The sequence below is a fragment of the Zea mays genome, chromosome 5 (genome assembly GCF_902167145.1).
Source record: "Zea mays cultivar B73 chromosome 5, Zm-B73-REFERENCE-NAM-5.0, whole genome shotgun sequence".
NCBI lineage: Eukaryota > Viridiplantae > Streptophyta > Magnoliopsida > Poales > Poaceae > Zea > Zea mays.
This window is the reverse complement of record NC_050100.1, coordinates 208,940,370-208,961,724: the sequence shown is the minus strand read 5'-3', so window position 1 is coordinate 208,961,724 and position 21,355 is coordinate 208,940,370. Positions and strand designations below refer to the sequence as shown.

Here is a 21,355-nt window from a genome sequence, read left to right as displayed (position 1 = left end):
TCCAACTTTTCGAAAATATTTTGTAGCTACCAAGACGTGCATTGTACATGTACATGTACATGTTCATGTATCTTGTATTCTTTCTTTTTGTTAGTTCACAAGCCATAAAGCGCTACATAATATTTGTTAAAATCTTCTGCGTAGCTACACATTGTTTCAAGAGTTTCAATTGTTCATTAATGCTCGATACATTAGCATTTGCCAATCATTATCAGTCCTAGTTGCTCCTGCATCAAGCACTACCATCCACTTGATCACTCTGCTAACATGTGCCTTATCCAATCCACGATGATAAAGTACAGACATAACAAAAACTTAATTGGCATGTAACAAAAACTTAGATCTTGTTCGGTTATTCGCAATACATGTTCGGTTATTTTCAATACATATGGATTGGATGAGATTGAGAAAAATTAAGAATAAGTTTGATTTGTTTGGGATTTAAACACATCTAATCCCACTCAATCCATATAAATTGAGAGCTATGCCTTAATTGGCTCTGGCCCGTAGCTAGCGAACGACCTAAGAGCGCGTGCCAACGGCACGCCATGCTTCCTAGTATATTCAGAATCAACCCGCCCTGTTAAAAAAATCGGCGAGGTCCTGTGGCGTAAGAATCCCGTGGGCTGCGGCGACGAACGGGATAAATTTCGGCCCACAATGTAAGCTCCTCAACGGCCCCACCTGTACAGTGCGTGGCAGAGCCTGCACGGCAGCACTACGGCCTACGGGGTGTTTGGTTTCGGCCCACAGTGTAATCACCCTGCGTGAAAACCACGCTGAGGCAACGCCGACCGCCGGTTTCTGTCTCCGACGGGAGTCTCTCAGGCCTGACCAATAAAACAGCGACCACCAAGCCTCTGTACAGGCAGCTGTTCCAGTTTCTCTCTCATACAGCAGGCTTGTTTGGTTGGGGACACTTGCTCGGAAAAATACCATGACCTGACCACAAAGAATTCCCATGAAACAAAGACAAGGGTGACTACGATTTGAGTGCCTGCTACAGCCTCATCATTCAAGTGATCCTTATCAGCAGAACCACCATTACAAACATGCAGGTCATCACAAACATTAGCAGCCACTGGAAGCACGTAGTCTTGGAAGCCAGCGAGTAGACCTCCGCAGCTCGCGAGGTTGCGTGGCCTGTGCTTGCCAGGCTGTGCTCCACGGCCCTCTCGGTAGAATCAAGGATCTGCATCGGCAGATAAGGGAACATTCTCAACAAGCACACAACTGAAGGAGTGCATCATTGCAATATCAATACAACTTTATCCACATAAACGGCTGTGTCAACAGAACAGAAACCTGAGCACTAAATGGAATAAAAATACCTTCTCTGTCTCCTGCACGGATTGGTTCATCATTAGGCTACTTTCCTTCAGTTGACGTGCTAACTCGACCATTTCATCAGTCAAATCTTCTTGGAGCTTCCTGTGTGGTAAGAACATCAAGTGACAGAAAGAGAACAAGCTTCATTTGATGGCACAAAAAAAAAATTGATGCACGTATCTTCAAACCATAAGAAAAAAAACGGAAGCTAATAGGCAATGCACAAATTATAGCTTCCAACACAACAGTTTACAAATTATAGTTTCCAACACAACAAATGTTGGTGAGTAATGACACCGAACAACAAATGGACCCAGTAAATAGGTTGCTCGTGTGCAACGAAGAAACTGTGGATAAGAATGACGTGGGCATTCAACTGGAGACTGAAGTATCCACTCACAGATTAAGACAAAAATGGCATACCTATGCTTCTCAATGTGAGCCTGAGCTTCTGCATCCAATTTTATCGGTGCTCCGATATCTTCTTTATTTTCCTGATGGCTTGTTCCAACCACAGCATGGGCTCTATTTAATTTCATCTGTTAGTTCCGTAGATGTAACCATAAGAAAGGAAAACAGGCAAAATGGACCAGATTTAACTTACGTTGATCTCCTTCGCAGTCCTGATGATAAAGATATTGGACTTTCTGGCTTTGCTTCTTCATAAGAGATTTCATCTTTGCTTTCAATAATCGGCTTTTCATTTTCAGGCTGCAACAAGAATATAGTATTAACTGATAGTCTATCCAATCTAAAAGGTATAAGAGGTAAAGGTTCAGATTAAAAAAAAGTAACACCATATTATGTGATTGCTTTAAATTATATGAAGAGTAAGCACATGAACTAAGCATGATAATGGAAATAATTCAAGCAAATGAGTCGATACAATAGAAACATACCACTGAAGCAGCAAGCCTGGAAGCAAGTGCTTCAATCTTTTCTGAATACTCAGAAAGCTTAGCTTTTGAAATGCTGAAAAGGTAACAAATTCATCAGAAGCATGCTCTTCTGATCATGCAAAAAAATGTAATAAGCAGCAGTTCGAAACTTTAACTGAGATAAATGATTGCTTTGCTACACCAATTACTAAGACCACTGGACTAGGTATAGGATTGTTCATAAAACAAGGCCAAGCGGCCAAACAATAGCCCAGAAACAAATATTATCAGAATGGAGGCCATCAAAGAAAAGATTGCAGGAACTTATAAGTACAATTTTTTTATATAAGGGTTTGAGATGCAGTACAGAAAGAGTACCCTGACTTCAGGAACAGAATTTTAGTGAACCTGAAAGAGAAATCACGCATTTATCAAGTGTAGACCCATGGGCCATGGCACCTTTCATGGCAGAAGAATGATTTTTCTGGAGGATAGGTTCGTGGAGCACTTAAAGCCCTAGATCCTCATTCTTATCATTTTGGGAGCATTTTGTCACTCTTCAGAATGTTAAGTCATAAAGACCTAACAAAATATTAAAACCCAATGCCAGTATCAGACAAATCGAAATAGCAGCAAAATGCAAAAGGCTTATCAGAATGTACTCTTAACTGGCAACTAATACTCCCTGCACAGGTTTCAGGATTTTACATTGATGCAAAATGCATAAAAGTGGATTATGTATTAATAGTGTCCTGTTTTTGTTTGCCAAAAATTGGATAGTGATACTGATTCATGATCAAGATCAGTTTCAAGATTTATGTATAATAGTTTCCTGTTTTTGTTTGCCGCTGCCGTATAGAAGATTATTTTCCTTTTTCGTTCAAACAAGGGAACCTTAAGAAACATTTGGTGGAGCACAAATAACCACCACATGACTAATCTGTATATCAGTATCCCCCAAAAAAACTCGGATGCTATGCCATTGCTGAGGATGCACCTTGATATCCCTTCTGGTGTTGTCTCAGCTCCTAGCTGCTCCAACAGCTCCCGCGCTGTGGTTACATACTGCACTTGAATAGACATCATATGTTAATACTAAAACAGAACAGTCTGAGATTGTTCTCAATCTCTAATAAGAAACAGAATGAGGCTGCACTACTTCCTCCTTTTCCTTCAAATCAATTACACAGGATGAAAACCAAACTATCTAAGATATTAATATTAGCTACTCTTACATACATAGACAAGTTTAGCCTGATTTTGCTGCCGTGGAGCAGCCTCCAACAGCCTTATAAGGTTCACTTCCACCTTATTGAGCCTCATGTTGATGTAGCGAGCTTGACGAGGAGCATTGCGTGTTCACAGGCGGATTAAGTAAAGTTAGTTCATGGGTGTACAAATGTATAGCCAATAAAGTTTGGAAGAAAAAAAAACGAAGTTAGGGCTGATTTGGTGTATAGCAAATAGCAAGGGGATTACTCCCCATGGATCACCCTGTCCACCAAATCAGTCCCGTAGTAAAAACACATGTATACATTTGCCAAAAATACAAATGTATACATTACCGTAGTAATTATATCAGATCTGGAATTCTGGATACGAATAGCCAAACAGTAGGGTTCGCGCAAGAGCGGACCCAGTACAGGTACTGGCAGATCCAGGGTTCCAAAAGGCTGCACTAAGCGCACGCTTCAGCGCTAAGCGGGTAACGCTTCAGTTTGGGGCATAAGCGTTCCCAAAGCGGCGCGACCGCCTTGGTGGAGCAGCGGCCGCTGGCGCAGGGCGCAGTCGACGGTCCAGCGGAGGCGGAAGGGAAGCGGGAGGCGCGCACGCAGAGTCGCCGGCAGCCAGCAGGTGTGCGGAGGACCGGAGGCGAAGGCGCGAGGCGACTGGCAGGAGGGGGAGCCGCTGACGACGACGCCGAACCTGGGACTGCCCGTCTGGCGTCTGCCCCTCCGTCGCTGAGAGCCGCCTGCGTGTGCCGAGCACGATTTTTTTTTTTTTTGGTACGAGAGATTTTAATTTTTGCCATTACAAAAAATAAAAATAGTCTTCGCAAAATTGTTTCATAGGCTGTAGGCTCAGAAACGACGTACACTGCTCGGTGCGCCTGGATACAGATGTCTGATTCCCACCTATTGAATTGAATTCCAATCGATTAATTGTAATTTTAGTACATATCAATTAAATTTAATATAAAGCTATTTCCAACCATTTTCCTCCCAACTCCATTAAACTAATATAAAGCTATTTCCAACCATTTTCCTCCCAACTCCAACTATTCGTAATTTCTATTCATATTTAAATACATCCTCAACTATTTTTCTACTTATTTCTCCTTCTCTGCAACCATTTCCCCTATTCAGTTTCATCTTTACTCTTTAACTGAAATATTTGTCTTTTATATATTAATTTTCAAAGTTTTAAAAATATTACCATATTTGTAGTACCGTAATATATATTATTATCAAATTGTTAATATGTAAACTGGTTCATTTTGTAACTAAACATAATAATTAACGGATGTGGAGATTAGAGCTCCCCATCAACAAAGGGAAGATCTTCTCTCTCCACCCGCGGAGGGCTCCCGAGGGGGCGTCGTTGAAGCCGGTCGGCCGGGGAGCACAGCTCCACCCCGGAGCCGACAAAGGGAGGGTCAGTGGACTATTGGAGCCCCATTAGGACTGGACCGCAGTCTAATTGGTTAGTTCACCAGGTGTGCGAGCGACCAGATTTGATCCCATGATCGACACCCCATGCCTTACTTTGGGTTTTTTTCCCGATAGTGTTTACACACACGTGCACGTTTAGTGGTTCTACATGTTTTCCATGCACTAGGAGTTTAGGCCTCCCAATCTCTTTCTAATGTGTGTATTGGACCCTCGCTAATATGTATGGTTGTGGTGTGGCGAGTGTCCGTGGCGTCGTTGTACCCTATCAAAAAAATAAGCTAATATGATAGTGTGTGATATATTTGCATATTGTTGTTACCTATATGGCTATATGTGGGAGATATATAAGTGCTACATTTTTACAATAGTGAAGTGTCGTGGTTTCGAAAACCGGGGGACAATAAGATTTGTGTTCGACAGGGGTGCTAACGCGGACTCACTCTGAATGGTGAGCCACGGGGGGCTCGAAGGTGGATCTGAGATAGGGGTTATACTGGTTCAGACTTACGCCCTAGTCCAGTATAGTATTGATCGAATGATCGTAGTATTGCTTGATGCATCTTACAGTTGAGTGCTTGTGTGTAGAAGATGGGGTTGTCTTGCCCTTTTATAGCTCAAGGGTAGATTTTACAATTAGGGTCGACCTCCTGCTTATGGGCGGTGTTGCTCCTACGATGTCATCTGCTGGGTCATGCGCCGTCGTACACCTAGTATGGCGATGCGTCTTGTTCGTTCGCCATACGAGTTCATGTAGCTATTCTGTTGCAAACGTAGTGGTGCCTGGTGGGTCCCGCAGAGTCGACCTACGGTGAGGTTTAGGGACGTCTTTAGTACAACTTCATCTTTCGTCATCCCCTCTGCGTCACTTTCCAGCATGCGTAGATATACGCATGGTACGACGTATTGCCCCAACCCTTCTGGTGTGTGGGTCACCGTAGAGACCTCGATACTGAGGTCCCCGCGACTGGGTTTAACTGGTCTCACCGGTCAGCGGAGATACTCCCCATAACGTATTCGACGTCGTGCTTGACAAAGGTCCTTCGGTATTGCTCCCATATTTTAGACATGGCTTGGTAATGATTTGTCTCATCGTGTCGACGTGGCTTAATAATACTAGGTTGGCTCTTCCCTCCTATAGATGTGCTCGCGAGAAGGTCGGTTGTCGTCTTACTGTGTTGCTCGGCAGTCAGGTTGATCGGCAGCCCTGCCTTGCTGAGTTGCTCGGCAGTGTTGCTCGACGAGCGGGTTGGTCGACAATCCCGTCTCACCGGGTTTCTTAACGGACGAGTTGGTCGACAGTCACGCCTCGCCGGGTTGCTCAGCGGGCGTGTTGGTTATTTAGTGGATCGTCTTTTGAGAGGCCTTTTGGGCTTTCTTCGAACACCCAGTTCCTAGTTACCGACAAGAAGCGAGAGGAAGAACATTTTACTCGAAAGTAGAAATATAACATAGAGGTATATAAAATCAATTCTCCCGTATAGGCTTATATTTGAACTTTATAAAGTGATGAAATGTCAAATTTAAAACAAACTCTCAATTTACAATCTATTTGGATTTTGTTATCAAGTTTGATCGGGTTATCTTATTAAAAAATTTAAAAATTAAAGTCACACTATGCTAAACTATATCACAGGAACCGCATAGAGTAAAATGAAGTTGTATCTTGCATCAGCATACACAATAAAGACAGCCCCATAACTTTAATACTCTCTCCGTTCTAAAATACTACCCTGTTCCACAATACAATTTGTTTTAGCACTTAGATTTTATATTTATATTAAAATAGATAATGATAAACCTAGACACATATATAAAACACATACATTAATTATTGTTTGAATCTAATAAAATATTAATTATTGTTTGAATCTAATAAAATGTTAAAACAACATTTAAATTGAAACAGAGAGAGTATATTTTTTGCTAGCGCATTTTTTGTCCATATTTATTCAGATGGTTCATATATTATTTAATAAATACATGATTAGTCTAAAATGGAATATATTTTTGGGACAGAGAGGGAGAGTAATAATTATGATTTTTTTAAATAAGATAAGCTGAGTTAAGAGAACCAATTATAAATTATAACAGACGGAGTACTCTACTATCAGTTCACTCGTTAATGTCAGGGTCAGATAGCGGGATGCACCACACCATGCACGCTGGCACCTGGCACGCGTTGCATACTTGCATCGGGACCACATGACTGCACGTAGAATCTAGAATCTGCCCAGCCAATGCGCAGGTAGTATCCTCCGTCCATGCGTACGAGAACAGGAAATTCAATCACAGGCTGTTTGGCTCCCAAAAATTGGTCTGAATTAAATCATTTTCTAAAAATTGGTCTGAATTGAATCATTTTCTAAGAATTGGTCTGTTTGGCTGTCCGTGGAATTAAATTGATCGTTTCAACCTAATTTCAATCCCTGCAAATGTGGTCTCCTCTCAATTCAGATTCTCCACCGTCAGAAAAGGCTAGAAAGGCTTCGCTGCCCACACCATCTCCACTCAGGACGGTCGCCCTCATCCATTTCAACCTAATTCCAATCCCTGCAAATGTGGCCTCCTCTCAATTCAGATCCTCCACCATCAGAAAAAGGCTAGAAAGGCTTCGATGCCCACACCATCTCCACCCAGGACCGTCGCCCTCATCCACCGTTAGAACTTGATGGCTATGTGAAACCGTTATGTGCGAATTTGATGTCTTTGTGGAACTTTTATGTGTGAACTTGGTGACTTTGTGAAACTGTTATTTGTTAATTTAATAGTTTCTGATAGTTATAAATTGTTCATGCTCATTTTTAAACATATGCAAAGTCAAGAGATCCTTGTTTGTATTCTAATTCCGTGTGCAAAGTATCCAAACAATATCTAGAATTCAATTGATTGTACAACCAAATAAAAATAATTCTAGTCGATTGAATTCTATATAATTTATTTCTTTGAATTTATTTCTTGAAAAAGGTTTTATTTCTAGTCATCCGAAAAGGCTGTCAGCTAAATTCTTCGGAACCCCCGTTGCCAGCCGGCGATCGCGCCGTGGGATCTCATCGAGGCGACGACGGCGATGTCAAGGGAGGCGGCGAGGACGAGGAGCCGGGTCCTGGTGGTTGGCGCCACCGGCCGCCTCGGTGGAAGCATCGCTCGGGCCAGCCTCGCCGCGGGTCACCCCACCTTCGCGCTCGTTCGGCCCCACCACTTCGCACGCCCCGATTCCCCCGTGCTTGGGCCGCTCGTAGCCGCCGGCGCCACTCTGCTCCAGGTAAGTACGCGGCACCCCTAATCCTAATCTCCAGCTCCACTAGAGCGTGGTTCGATTAGCCAAGGCCTAAAGGGCTTCGGTTCGCTGTGGCTTAGGGGTCACTGGAAGATTACTCGAGCCTGCTCGAGGCGGTGTGTCAGGTGGACGTTGTCATCTGCGCGGTGTCCACGAAGCAGGTGCTCGAGCAGAAGCCTCTGATTCGGGCTATAAAGGAAGCTGGATGCGTGAAGGTGAGCCCACAATACATTCCCACAATTCCACTTAGCTTGGTTAACTTACTACTTTTTCTATGAGTCTACCTTCATGACATATCAGAAGGTTCAGAGTTGAAAGCAAATGATTTCGAAATGAACATTCAACCAAGTAGATGGCACGAGTTTTAATGAAAGCAAGAAGTTGATTTTGGCTCTATGGCCGTCTGATCAAATGATGTAGACAAATAATCCGGAACATATGGGTTATCGTGAGGTGGAAGAGAAACTAGGATAAAAAAAAGGAACAAACTGGAGTCTAGGAAAAAAAAATAACCGACACAAGCCTTACTCTTGCATTGTACAGAGAATCTAAGATAAAGAGTTAAAATGGGGAAAAAGGTTGCCCCTCGTTTGCTTGCCTCATCAATTCACCTTATCCATGGCTAGCTCTAGCCTCTAGGCATGTTACCTACAATACTTACACTCTCATTCTCTCAAAGTGTTGTTGATTTATGGGTCTATGTGGTCAATGGTCATATTGCTTGTTTTGTTACTCCGTTGTCTCTCTGTTTTAAAATGTAGGTCATTTTAATTTTGTTCTAAGCCGAACTTCTCTAACTTTAGTTTTATAGAAAAATATATTAATGTCTGCAATATCAAACAAATGCACTATTAAGACATATTTCAGATTTCATGGCGAATTTAATGAAATTAATTTGATGCTGTAAGTGTTGATGTGTTTCTCTACAAACCTTTTTTTTGTATAATACATTTTTTTGTAAACCTGGTCAAAATTAGAGAAGTTTGACTTAGAACAAAACTCAACAACCTACTCCCCTGTTTCTTGTTATAATGTGTGTTAAGATTTGAAGAAGTCTTTTAGGATATACTTTGACCATTAGTTTTTCTTATAATATGTTATTGGTTACTACAAAACCAATGTCTTAATAAGGAGAAATGAAATAAGAATACATTGATGTATCTTTTGTGCACTAAGAATGCATATGTTTTGAGTAATTCATGGTCCAACTTTACAGCCTTTGTTATTTTGAATCTTACTATACCCTACATTTTGAAATGAAGGGAGTGTGTTTTGAAAAGGAGGAAGTATGTTCTGATGATATGTTTGAGGGCGGCCATTTTGGATTTTCATAACCTTTTCTGACTTTATCCACCAGGAAACTTTATGATGCCCATTGCTGTCTTAGGCAACATGAGGCATTGCCTCTGACTTTACAATGATTTCATGCAGAGATTTATTCCGGCAGAATTTGGAGCAGATCCAACAAAGGTTCAAATTTGTGGCATGGATTATGGCTTCTATGAGAAGAAAATTGAAATCCGTCATTCAATAGAGAGTGAAGGCATTCCTCATACTTACATATGCTGCAACTTCTTTATGCGCTATTTGCTTCCTTCACTGGTGCAACCTGGGCTAGATGCTCCTCCTAGAGATGAAATCAAAATATTTGGTGAAGGAAATACTAAAGGTTGATAGTAATACTTCTCCATTCTTTTAGTATTATATATGAATTTATTCGAAAGTATAAAATAAAATTCTACATGTATATTTTCTTACCTCAAGGAAGAACATTTCTTTGCAGGTGTTTTTGTTAAAGAGAATGATGTTGCTAAATTTACAATATGCACCATAGAGGATCCCAGAACATTGAACAAGACGTTGTATCTGAGACCTCCAGGAAATGTCTTCTCAATGAATGAATTGGCTGACCTCTGGGAGTCAAAACTCAAGAAATCCCTGAAAAGGTTATATGTAACAGAAGAGCAACTTCTTAAAGAAATCCATGGTAAATTGAAACTGCTAAAGGTTAAGTGGTAGTTATATTTGGGTTGCTTTTGTTATAGCTCTGGTGTCCATTGCATTTTCTTGAAGTTCAATCAGTTCCTTTTTCAATTTAAGCTTTAAGCTACTGTCGTCAGATATAATGTAGTTCAAGATTGATGAAGTTACCGATGCAGTTTTCTGATTTGCGATTTACTGATACTTCATAATTTAGTCAACCCATTTCAGTTTTTCATACGTTCACCTAAATAGCTGCAAGTATATTTGATCATGGAGCAGAAGTTTGTTGTTATGTCTACGAAAAAGAGTTGAAAAAACATGAAGAAAGTGTGAAACCTCTCTTTCCTAGTTGCAAACTGCAAGTCATTTTCTGAAAGACTTCTGTTTCATGCATAAATCATCTACTCTCATTCTTCCTTTCTCCTCATTGCAGATGCTCCATTTCCCTTGAAGATGGATTTAATCTTTATATATTCAGCGTTTGTTAAGGGTGACCACACGTATTTTGAAATTGACTTGTCAATGGAAGGAACTCAACTGTATCCCCATGTAAATTATACAACAGTGAACGAGTACTTGGATACTCTAGTTTAGGATATTTGTTCGGTTTATATCTTCCTTGTAATAAGTCAAAAATAATGTTTTTTTTTTGTTTCGAATGGAGCATTAAAAGAAGGGGACTGATGGACACCTATCCATGTTTGTTCTGACAAGCGAATGTGGTGATGATCTGACAAATTTTTTTATCCTGTGCATACGCAATGTGATCTTAGGTCGCATACAAATCAGTAATGGGTCCATATCTAGTGTACATCTATGCTCTTTATGAACAAGCTCTGTGTTTAGCGTGATCTCAGAAATGATAAATTAGAATTAAGGTGTACTGATATTTTGATGAATGAATTGTACTGCTATTTGGACGAATTTATTTTTTTATATATTAAACGCGGTTAGAAACGGCTTCCCAGACTGTATCCACGTTAGCTTTTAATTTGTTGTCCATTGGATGCTACATCGACACATCGACGGCAAAGGCTAACCACTAGAATCGTTGGACTTCTGGAGACTTCGATGAGCTCCACGAAGCAAACTTCCAGCGCCTTCGTCCTCGCCAATCCACATGCACAGATGCTCGACCCGATGAAATGCTGCAGTGCATCCTCGCGCTCCACGTGTCCCCAGCCGTCTTGTCGTCGTTGCGTCTTCTCTGGTGCTCCTTCTCACGCTCCGCCTTAGCCTGCCACCATTGTCGTCTCGCTCGCTGCTCGCCAACGCCCTGCCTTGCCGACGGTTGTAGGCTCCTCCGCTCGCTCCACCGTCTCCACCACATCCTCGCGATCTGGCACCGTGTCCCTTCCGGTTCCGATTTCGGCTATGATTCATTATCTCAGTATCGGTGTCTCCAAGTGCCTCTTCATGATGTTTTGCATCGACGAGTGTGACAGGTCATGCAAGATTTCTCCCCCTTCTTTTTCTTCACTGGTTTAATTGCAACATAATATTCATATGGAGAACATGCAAGTCTTATAGTGTTCAAGTAGCAGTGGATTTATTGATGGAATTTTCCTTTTAACATAATGTGCTGGTACTGCAGATGGCTGGAATGGCTAGAGTAGGAGATGTTGTTGTTGGAGAATTATGGTTTTCTTTGCTATATGACCCAATTATTCACAATTCGAACAAAATCATTATGCCAGCTTCTACGTACGAATCACACAGTATTTGTCAGTCTTATTCAATTCAATTTTACAGCTGGAACAATAACAATGAACAATCTTATGCAGGTACAGTAACCACATTATTCTTCTTAATTTGCTTTGATGCTGCATATTTCAGTTATACTCGATATGTACTCTTAGAATTTTGACATAGAGACTGAAAAGGAATCTGAACCAACCTAGTTACTCATTTAATGAGACTTTTCATCATTATACGTATATTATCTTGCTTAACAATGTGTAAATATTTTAAGGTAATCACTAAGCCGTATGTAAGGTCCTTGAGTCATGTTACCTGTGGCATGTATTTTTCCTTGCGTTCCTTTTTTTTGCTCCCAAGACCTGCTCTTCTCTGATATTGTGTTGATAGTTACCTAGCTCATCTAATACTCCAATAATATCATTTTTCAAATAAAGCTAGAATTATAGAATTTCATCACCATTACTTCTTGCAGACCTCCCATAAAATATTAAAAGTTCACAGTTCTCTTTTCCATGGACAATTAAGCAACCACTACTGCTCCAACTAATAACATTACATGAACATCATTTTTTCACAACTATTGCAGAGGAAAAACAGTTGTGATTTCCAAAAGGCTTACATAATTGCACTGAGACTTGGTACCATCTCATTATAGTTGTCACGTTATCTATAGGTTACAAAACATCAAACTCCGGCTGATGCAACCCACAACAGTTGATGAGGAAATTCAAGTTTGTCAATCGCCTAGCTTCAAAGACAAGACTGTTGAAGAACTACTTGATATAGATCCAGACATATTCCCTATAACCACTATGAAATTCTCTTGTGTTCGACTAATTTCATACATCAACAATAAGTTTATTCTATTTGCAATATCCTTTTTTTCTTCCACTATACAGCCACAAGGTTACATATGCACTATCACTATCTCACTCCTCGTACAAGATAGTGGATGGTGGTTTCCATCTTGCACCAAGTGCAACAAGTCTTTAGCTCAGACCTCCACTGGATACCGCTACACACCATGCGACTGGGCAGACATTAAATTTAGGTAGCTCTCCACACAAACACTTGGTTTATCATGCTTCGTTTGGAGAAAAAATATTTTTTTATTTCCTACATACCTAATCACTGCTATAAAGCACTAACATTTCCAATTCACAGATACAAACTTGACTTCATTGGTAATGATGGAACATCCAAAGCATAATTCTTTTGTTTCGATAATATAGACAAACGAATACTATGAAAGCCTTATGAAACCCTTGTTAGAATAACGAAAGCCTCTCAGGGTCCTCTAGTCGACCTGGCCGCCATTGTATTGCTTAAGTTTACCTTTGCATTTATCATTAACATGTCAGAATTCTCTGTCACAAATAGTCTTTTAAGTTCTCTCTGTGTTAACAAATCATGGAAGACAAAGATCAGTACCATCTACCATGCTTAATTATCCCCAACTAGAATTGCTGACCCAAGACGACATATTTGGCCTTACAACCACACAGGACTCTCCACCGACATCGTTTGCTAGACTATCCACTTCTACCAATTAAAAAATGTTGTAAGAAATTCCTTTTTAGTAGCGTCTGAAACTACATGTGTAGAGCCTGATTCCGGTGCGCATCAGAGTACAAAGGTAAATTTGGTATAATAGTGTATTTAACTTTTGTAATAATAGCATATATTATAATCTATTCCCCCATATACATCTTTTTGTAAAGGAAAAATGAGAGAACTACTAAACTTCTACTTTAAACCAGCAAAAATGATTTGACAGCTCTTATCCACTTAATCACAGGGTGATGAGCAATATACAAGTCAGCTTAAACAGGACGAAGTACATATTACATAGGAGATTATTTGGGAAAAATACAAATAGCAAATAGCTTGATATTTTATAGCTATAACTTATACTTCATAATGATGCAACAAAGCACATACATGATATATACATGATCAAACCTAGCCAACTTCACAAACTCCTACCCGCATATCCCAAAAAGAACAACGGTTAGATCGTCATGAATTGCATGAAGGTATGACACCATCTATGCTCCTTAATCGCACAGAGCTTATTTACAATATAGTTTGCACATTGTCCTTCGCCCTCCATTGTACCCATTACACAACAATAAAATAACTGACACACACTTTAAGTGCAACGGATCTTCTCTTTTTATTTGTGTACAGGTAGCTGTTTTTGCATACCTATGAAGGACATCGTCACTTTTGAATCAAGAATGCTTTTGTATACATATAACCCAACTGCTGATGCCTTTCTACCTCTGTATATGTTCATGCGACCCCTCTAATTAACTCTTGACATACGCTACTTTAATGCTACTTAATATGCATTGTAATCTCAGTTTACAACTGGTGTAAGCGCTTGAATTATCGTCTCAATTTAGTCGATAGCTGCTGAAATACAGTAAGTTGGGTCTTGCACTTATGTATTTATGTGCTCCATAATAACTGCTCTTAATGTATATATGATCACTTCCAATGTATATATGATCGCGACACAATATCTAATTAGACATTGTTGGGGACCTTCGGCTTCCGAAGGTCCTCAAAAACAGAATTTAACAATATTTCTGGAGTATGATGTGTGAACAGGTATCTTCGGACTCAAGTCGGCATCACAGTAGACCAGAATAATACGAAGGTTGGTACAGCGCCGAAGGTGTGAGCAAGAAAGCTTCGGCGTGGCAGCGAAAAGTGAAACCGACTTAAAGATGAAAAGGCTATTTAGACCTCGACAGATTACTATAGAATTATTATCAAGTGTAAAGGGCATGAATGTAATTTTGTATGGATTGTGTCCCGTGCCTATAAATAGGTGAACAGTACCCCCGTACTGTTCACGCGGACTTGGCATTCGCTTTTTGCGTCACACTTGTACTATCATCTCCTTTCAGTTGAAGGTACACTTGTAATTCAACGACATTTCTGTTTATGCCTGGTAATAATAAATAATTGTTTATGTTGTCTTTTATATTCCTTACATTTCATCCTTCGTCATTGTATAATGAATTTATGGAAGTACGTCCTTCATAACCTTCGTCCGGAAACCATTATATCCTAAGGGAAATAATGCTTCGAAGGACGAAGGACTCTAACAATTAACATTTTCTATGTTACCTTGTTCTTAACTCATAGCATTTGAGAACAAGTCTCCAACATTGGCGCCCACCTCCGGTGAACTCACTTCCACTCTTCGAGTTTTTTGAACATCTTCGGCGATCATAAACCTTCGTTATGGCGCCGAAGAAAGCTTCAGCGATTGGGGCTGCAGCTCTGCAACCACTGGACCACAATCAGGAGACAGTCTCCCTTCGGGAGGCCCGAAGCCAGAAAAGGAAGGCTGTCAGCCCGACACCACCAGAGGACGAGATAGATCAAGAAATCAGGGATATGGAAATGCTTCATCAACAAGTACAGAGGAAGAAAGAAAAGATGGCCAGACTAGTTGAACTGCAGAGGCAGATAGACGAAGCCTCTGAAGAAGTTCGTCATTTTGCTCAGGATGAGCAACACCGAAGGCCTCAGCACCAAGACCTTCATCAGGAGGGTTTTCCCAACGAAGATGACTGGTATGACAATTTCCATCATGGGAATTTTGTTTTTGATGATGCTTCTCCTCTGTCCGCTGAGCTGCAGGCTACACCTTGGCCTCCGTCCTACAAGCCGCCTCAGCTTCCCGTATTTGATGGCCACTCAGACCCGAAACAGTTTTTGATGAGCTACGAAGCAACAGTATCTTCGTATGGTGGCAATGCTGCAGTCATGGCCAAATCTTTCGTTATGGCTGTCAGGAGTGTTGCTCAAACCTGGTATTCCTCTCTTCGACCAGGAACGATCACTTCATGGCAGAAGCTGAAGGACTTGTTGTTAACTAGCTTCCAAGGGTTTCAGACGAAGCCGGTCACTGCTCAAGCTCTGTTCCAGTGCACCCAGGATCACGAAGAATACCTTCAGGCGTATGTCCGAAGGTTCTTGCGTTTAAGGGCACAAGCACCAACGGTGCCCAACGAAATTGTCATTGAGGCCATGATCAAGGGGCTTCGGCTAGGACCGTCAGCTCAGTACTTCGCTAGGAAGCCCCCTCAAACTTTGGAGAAGCTGCTCCAGAAGATGGACGAGTACATTCGGGCCGATAATGATTTTCGCCAAAGAAGGGAGGAGGATTTCAGGTTTTCTGAAATGACCAGGGGCTTCGGAGGGAGGTTCTACCCGAGGCATGTTAGATCAATTCATAACTCTACACAAAATGATGATAGAGGGAGCCAACAGCAAAGGCCACAATGTTCCTCACAGGCTTCGGGACAACAGCAAGGCTCCTTCCGACCACCAGCTCCAAGAGGCAGAGGCGCTAGGGGCTTCGGAGGAAGATTTGGCGATCAACCGAGAAGAATCTTCTGCTTATTCTGTGGTGAGAACAAAGGTCATACCACCAGGATGTGCCATGTCACCATCCAGAAGCAAAAAGAAATAGCCGAAGCGGCAGCACAACAGGCTCAGCCGAAGCAGGTCATGCACACTGCTTCGTATCATTCGCCTTACATCCCAGAGTATGTAGGCAATCACCCTGCAGTTTCTGTTGCTTCGGCGAGTCAACCTCAGGCTTCCTGGCAACAACCTCCGCCTCCACCACCGCTACAACAAGGCCAGCAGCCAGAAGGGAGCCAATATGCTCCACATCAAAGGGACTTCAGAGAGCAGTCCGAAGCTCGCACAGTCAACAGCACTGTGCCAGAGTCAAAGCATATCTATTGACAAATATCCTACCTTAATAGCAATCTTTTTCATTCAGTTTTATTTTCTGTAATAAAGGACATTGTTCAGGTTTCATGTAAATAGTTTCGTTGATTCCCACAAGGAAAATATATTTTCTTCACAGGCTTAAATTGTTGAAAGATGTGTGACAACAAAGAGGACCTTCGAACTATCGAAAATTCTTCGAAGTAACAAAAAGTCGTTCTAAGGAACACAGAGTAAGTTTCCCGAAGTCACAAAAAGCCGCTCCAGAGGGAGCGCAGTGTAAGTTTTCTGCTCCAAAGTCGTTCCAAAGGGAATGCAGAGCATACAGCAAAAAGTCAACGCTGATACCGCCTAAGTAAAAGGCGAAGCGCGAAAAGTCAACGCGAATACCGCCGAAAGTAAAAGGCGAAGAAGCTCCTAAGGGAGGCTTACAGCGAAAAATAAACGCTGATTCCGCTGAAGTAAAAGGCGAAGAAGCTCCTAAGGGAGGCTTGTAAAAGATTATGTGTTTTATTGCAGGGATGCGTGTGCATCTTCGGAATAAGCATCGCCTCACATAACATAACATCATCGCATCATTTCGCATAGCATAAGCATCATACATCATGTTGCATATGGCACAAGAGGTGGACACAATATTAATCTACAGAAGAACGTTTTGAAAAAAAGGGAAAAATCATAATGTCACAAGGAGATACATTATTGATCTTCGGAGGTGTAGCTTCGGAAAATATTTTCACGAAGCCTGGATATTATTCATCAGAACACTGGATATTGTTGAAAAATTTTTCTTCACGAAGCATGAAAAGAAGGGAAGGTGTTTTTTCGTCAAAGACTCAAAAGCGGTACGTGTAAAGTTTCATGCATCGTAAAGAATTAAGCAAGAAAAAACAGGTATATTACATTCACGGTTACAAAATGTTACAATATATTACATTTCAGAAGTTTTTACAATAATACTTAATCCTCTCTCAAAACGACTTCTGCAGCCTCGTTTAGGAGCCGATTGACGACTTCGTCCATAATAGCTTCAGCCATCTTTTTTATTTCGTCGTCTCCTTTCGGCTGAGGGTCCGAAGGGGCTTTAGCAGAATCTGAAGTAGAACAGGATACGGCCACATTGCTATGACAAATTGCAAACGAATCTTAAAACCTAAAATTACAACACAATAAAAACTATTAGATAATACCTAATTGACCTTCGGGCTCTGCGCTCTTCTCAGCAGCCTCAGCTACTTTTCTAGCATCGTGAATGCCCTTTTCGCTTCTTTGAATAATCTCTCGGGCCATTTCTCGGCCACCATTATCCCAGATATCGGTGAAAAATTTTCCACCAACCATGCTAGCTTCGGTCGATGGATCCCTTGCATCTTCAAAGGACAAAGCACCTTCGGATTGCGCTAAAATTTTTACATGTTCGCAGCCTTTTTTCTCTAGAATAGTGGCAATTCCTCTGGCACCCGAGAAAGCACATATGTCTCCACGACTATTTAAAATTTCTTCGAAGGCTTCAGCTTCGTGGTCGATCCATTCGATGGGACCTTCGGGATTGCCTCTCGTAAAGTTTTCCTCGCTTGAGAATGCGCCGACTCTGGCGAAGCTAGCCTTTAACTTCTTAACACACTCTATAGATTTGTTATAGCATCTCTTCTTGGACGACCGAAGCTCTTCAACAGTTCCTTCTAAGTGATCTGCCCACTGATCGCTGAGTTCTCGCTTTGTTTCTTCAAGTATACGTACTTCCTTGGCTCTGGCCAGTTGTTTCCGAAGATCTTCAAGTTCGCGTTTATGAGCTTCAGCTTGACCTTTAAAAGCAGCTTCGTCTTCCTTCATTTTATTTATCAATAAGTGTAATATTTTATCTTTCTCGAGACCTTCGTTCCTCAGTTCAATTACTTCGGAACCAAGGTTGCTTAGGGCTATAGTACACCCTTCGTCTTCAGCATCTTTCTGTGCCCTGAGGGCATTGCTAAGTATTAGGCCCTGCAAAGAGAAATATGTGTGTGTCAATAGGTTTAAACAAACGAAAATTTTTGGTCTCAACAAAAAATGCAAAGATTCCATTTGTTGCACCTTCAAGCTATTATATGCCAGGCTGTCGGCCAAATCATTTTTCGATAGCACTGAGAGCCCGTCTTCCAGTGTTGGGAATCCGAAGCTCTTGCTCATCTCCCGACAGACAGAAATCTCTTTGCTGTCAGGGAGACAATACAAAAAGTCTTCTTCTCCACTGCCATTGAATATTAATGCCCCCTTTGAATACTTCAGTTTTTGGGCGTAAAGTTGGGCCTCTTGTTTTTCTTTTTCTGATAGTTGTTTCCCCGAAGCATGGCGAATAATATAATCAAGGACTTTGGGGGATGCTTCGGGGGCAGCAGCACTGATTTCTTCAACAAAAGTTGGCTCTGTAATTTTTTCTTCCTCGAATTCTAGGGATTTTGTTTTCGTGGGTTCTGAGGATCCAGCTTCGGCTTCAGTTTCTTGCTCTGGAGCTTTAGTATCAGAAACTTCAGTTTTTTCTTCGGAGATGACAACAGTCTCCTTCGGAGGTGTGCTTGAAGATTTAATTGTCTCCAGAACATCTAGCACATTGACCATTCTCTTCCTTTTCGGAGTCACTGCTGGCACTTTTTGGTTTTTTACTGTCTCAATATTTGCTGCAGGACTCAAAACTTCTGATGTTTTTGATCCCTCAGTTGCTTCTTTTACTTCTTCCATTTTTTCTGTGGACGGCGCTTCGGCCTTCTCTTTCGTTTCTGATAACAAAACCTTTGATGGTTCCAATTCTATCTTTGTTGGCACTTCGGCCGTTTCTGCGACTTCTGGTAGCAAGGTTGGCTCGGTTGGTTTTTCAGCTTCGGTGGCCGAAGAGGTTTCTCCGGTAAACTCAGGCACCGAAGCTGGTTCAATATAGCGCGGCCGATGTGTAAGGACCTTTATCTTCTTTCTTTTCGGTTCTGGCTCGCTAGGAGCAGTTGCAGCTTCTTCTTTTGCAGAGGTTGTGTTTTTTCTCTTCTGCCTTCGAATGGGATAGCAATAGTCAGGGTAGACAAACCCGATTGCATCAAATACCCGATTCAGCCTCTTCTTTTTTCGGCCTCCGAAGGCTGCTGACATTGCAGTGTCTTCGGCCTTCGAATAAGCCCCAAACAGTTCATCACTTAAATTTTCAATGCTTTTTAACCAGTCATCATCTGGCTCAACGAATTTATCCCCAAATTTAAAAGTGTACTTTAACCTGATAAGTCCACCTTCGTCGGCCTCTTTTATGGTTTCTTGTGGCATTTCCCATTTCTCCGCGAGCGGCCATACCCTGAAGGCAATATGCTCTTGTACTAAGTCTCTCGTTCCAATAAAAGAACAGATAACGCCGAAGGCCCTCTGGCATTCTTCGGCAGCTTCATTCATTTCAACCTTCGGCCTCCGAAGGCCGAAGCTTTGCCAAATAGGGCGCATAATTATACCTTTGATATCTTCTCGTACTGTCAGATCATTCTTCACATAAAACCATTCTGTCATCCAGTCGCCGGGCCATCTCTTCCGAAAGGTTGGCACGGGGCAGCTTGACCCGGACCGAGAAACGAAACTGTAGCAGCCAAAATTATTGTGATACTGTTCCTTACCCCAAGGTTTTGTTTCGTATGATAATTCGTGTATATTGCAGAAGCTTTTTGCATCAGGTTTCAGACCTTGGCTTCTCACAGCCCACACGAAGATATTCAGTCTTATGATTGCTTCGGGGGTAAGTTGGTGAAGATAGACTTCTAAGATTTTCAACACCTCCACGACGAAGCTGCTCAAGGGAAATCGCAGTCCAGCTTTCAAAAAGCTTCGGTACACTACGACTTCATTCTCTTCAGGGTGTGGGCAAGTTTTTTCCCCTTCGTCGGCCCTCACAATGGATAAATCCCGGAAATACCTTCCTCTCATGTTGACAAGATGATTCTCTTTGATAGTTGATTTACCATAAACTGAATGGCTTGGTCGCCAGGGACGATCTTCGGAGTCTTCACCACCACTGTCCACATCATAGCTGTCACTGTCACCAGTATCTTCAGACAAACCTTCCAGAATCTCCTTGGTGATTTTTTCTGTATTGGTCTTTGACATCGCTATAAGAAACCCCAAGTTTTTCTCTTCGTCGAGGCTCAGCTTCATCTCAGCAGCAGTCTTCTTATCTTCAGACATCTTCGGAGACACTAAAAAACTATTTTCAAAAGCCGAAGCTTCAAAACTAAAAGCTTAGCAAATCTTAGTGCACAAGAGCTAAAAATTGAGTGAGCGGGAGCAGTTGGCCAGAGAGCGTGTCAAATGAGTTTGCGGTATGACCGTATTTATACGCCAAATGCGTTGAAAATTGAAAGACCCCGCTTGTCAGTGAATGTTGCTATTCTAGCAAAGGGAAGGTGTTTTTTCGGACCTTCGGCGTAAAGCCTTCGTCCATGTCGCAATCTAAATTTATTATTTTAAACAAATTAATATTGCGAGGGGCTACTGTTGGGGACCTTCGGCTTCCGAAGGTCCTCAAAAACAGAATTTAACAATATTTCTGGAGTATGATGTGTGAGCAGGTATCTTCGGACTCAAGTCGGCATCACAGTAGACCAGAATAATACGAAGGTTGGTACAGCGCCGAAGGTGTGAGCAAGAAAGCTTCAGCGTGACAGCGAAAAGTGAAACCGACTTAAAGATGAAAAGACTATTTAGACCTCGACAGATTACTATAGAATTATTATCAAGTGTAAAGGGCATGA

The 21,355-nt window shown here is 41.6% G+C and overlaps 2 protein-coding genes across 5 annotated transcripts; one reads left to right on the top strand and one right to left on the bottom strand.

Moving 5' to 3' along the window:
* Window positions 1-847: 847 nt before the first annotated feature.
* LOC100282041 (cation cation antiporter) lies at window positions 848-4,227 on the bottom strand. 2 transcript variants are annotated; one of them, XM_008645423.3, is made up of 8 exons: window positions 4,039-4,227; window positions 3,447-3,544; window positions 3,205-3,272; window positions 2,229-2,301; window positions 1,934-2,040; window positions 1,753-1,854; window positions 1,332-1,431; window positions 848-1,192 (listed from the first exon to the last, which is right to left on the bottom strand). In XM_008645423.3, exons 2-8 carry the CDS (start codon window positions 3,528-3,530, stop codon window positions 1,016-1,018), a joined length of 711 nt encoding a protein of 236 aa, XP_008643645.1. In that variant the 5' UTR covers window positions 3,531-3,544; window positions 4,039-4,227; the 3' UTR covers window positions 848-1,015.
* Window positions 4,228-7,841: 3,614 nt separating this feature from the next.
* Window positions 7,842-10,990, top strand: LOC100280127 (uncharacterized). 3 transcript variants are annotated; one of them, XM_008645284.3, is made up of 5 exons: window positions 7,842-8,141; window positions 8,237-8,371; window positions 9,588-9,825; window positions 9,940-10,143; window positions 10,573-10,990. In XM_008645284.3, exons 1-5 carry the CDS (start codon window positions 7,947-7,949, stop codon window positions 10,731-10,733), a joined length of 933 nt encoding a protein of 310 aa, XP_008643506.1. In that variant the 5' UTR covers window positions 7,842-7,946; the 3' UTR covers window positions 10,734-10,990. The 3 variants fall into 3 exon arrangements, with proteins under 3 accessions (XP_008643506.1, XP_020408879.1, NP_001146533.1); XM_020553290.3 differs by having other exon boundaries at window positions 9,940-10,163; window positions 10,573-10,885; NM_001153061.2 differs by having other exon boundaries at window positions 7,896-8,141; window positions 9,940-10,789.
* The last annotated feature ends 10,365 nt before the right edge of the window (window positions 10,991-21,355 follow it).

Excerpts from the sequence above, each read along its gene's own strand:
- LOC100282041 (XM_008645423.3), bottom strand. The coding sequence starts at position 3,530 with ATGAGGCTCAATAAGGTGGAAGTGAACCTTATAAGGCTGTTGGAGGCT. Across the intron at positions 3,273-3,446 it reads ATCAGGCTAAACTTGTCTAT|TATGTAACCACAGCGCGGGA; the intron begins GTATGTAAGAGT and ends ATTCAAGTGCAG. Across the intron at positions 1,432-1,752 it reads GCTCACATTGAGAAGCATAG|GAAGCTCCAAGAAGATTTGA; the intron begins GTATGCCATTTT and ends CTTACCACACAG.
- LOC100280127 (XM_008645284.3), top strand. The coding sequence starts at position 7,947 with ATGTCAAGGGAGGCGGCGAGGACGAGGAGCCGGGTCCTGGTGGTTGGC. Across the intron at positions 8,142-8,236 it reads CCGGCGCCACTCTGCTCCAG|GGGTCACTGGAAGATTACTC; the intron begins GTAAGTACGCGG and ends GCTGTGGCTTAG. Across the intron at positions 8,372-9,587 it reads AGGAAGCTGGATGCGTGAAG|AGATTTATTCCGGCAGAATT; the intron begins GTGAGCCCACAA and ends GATTTCATGCAG.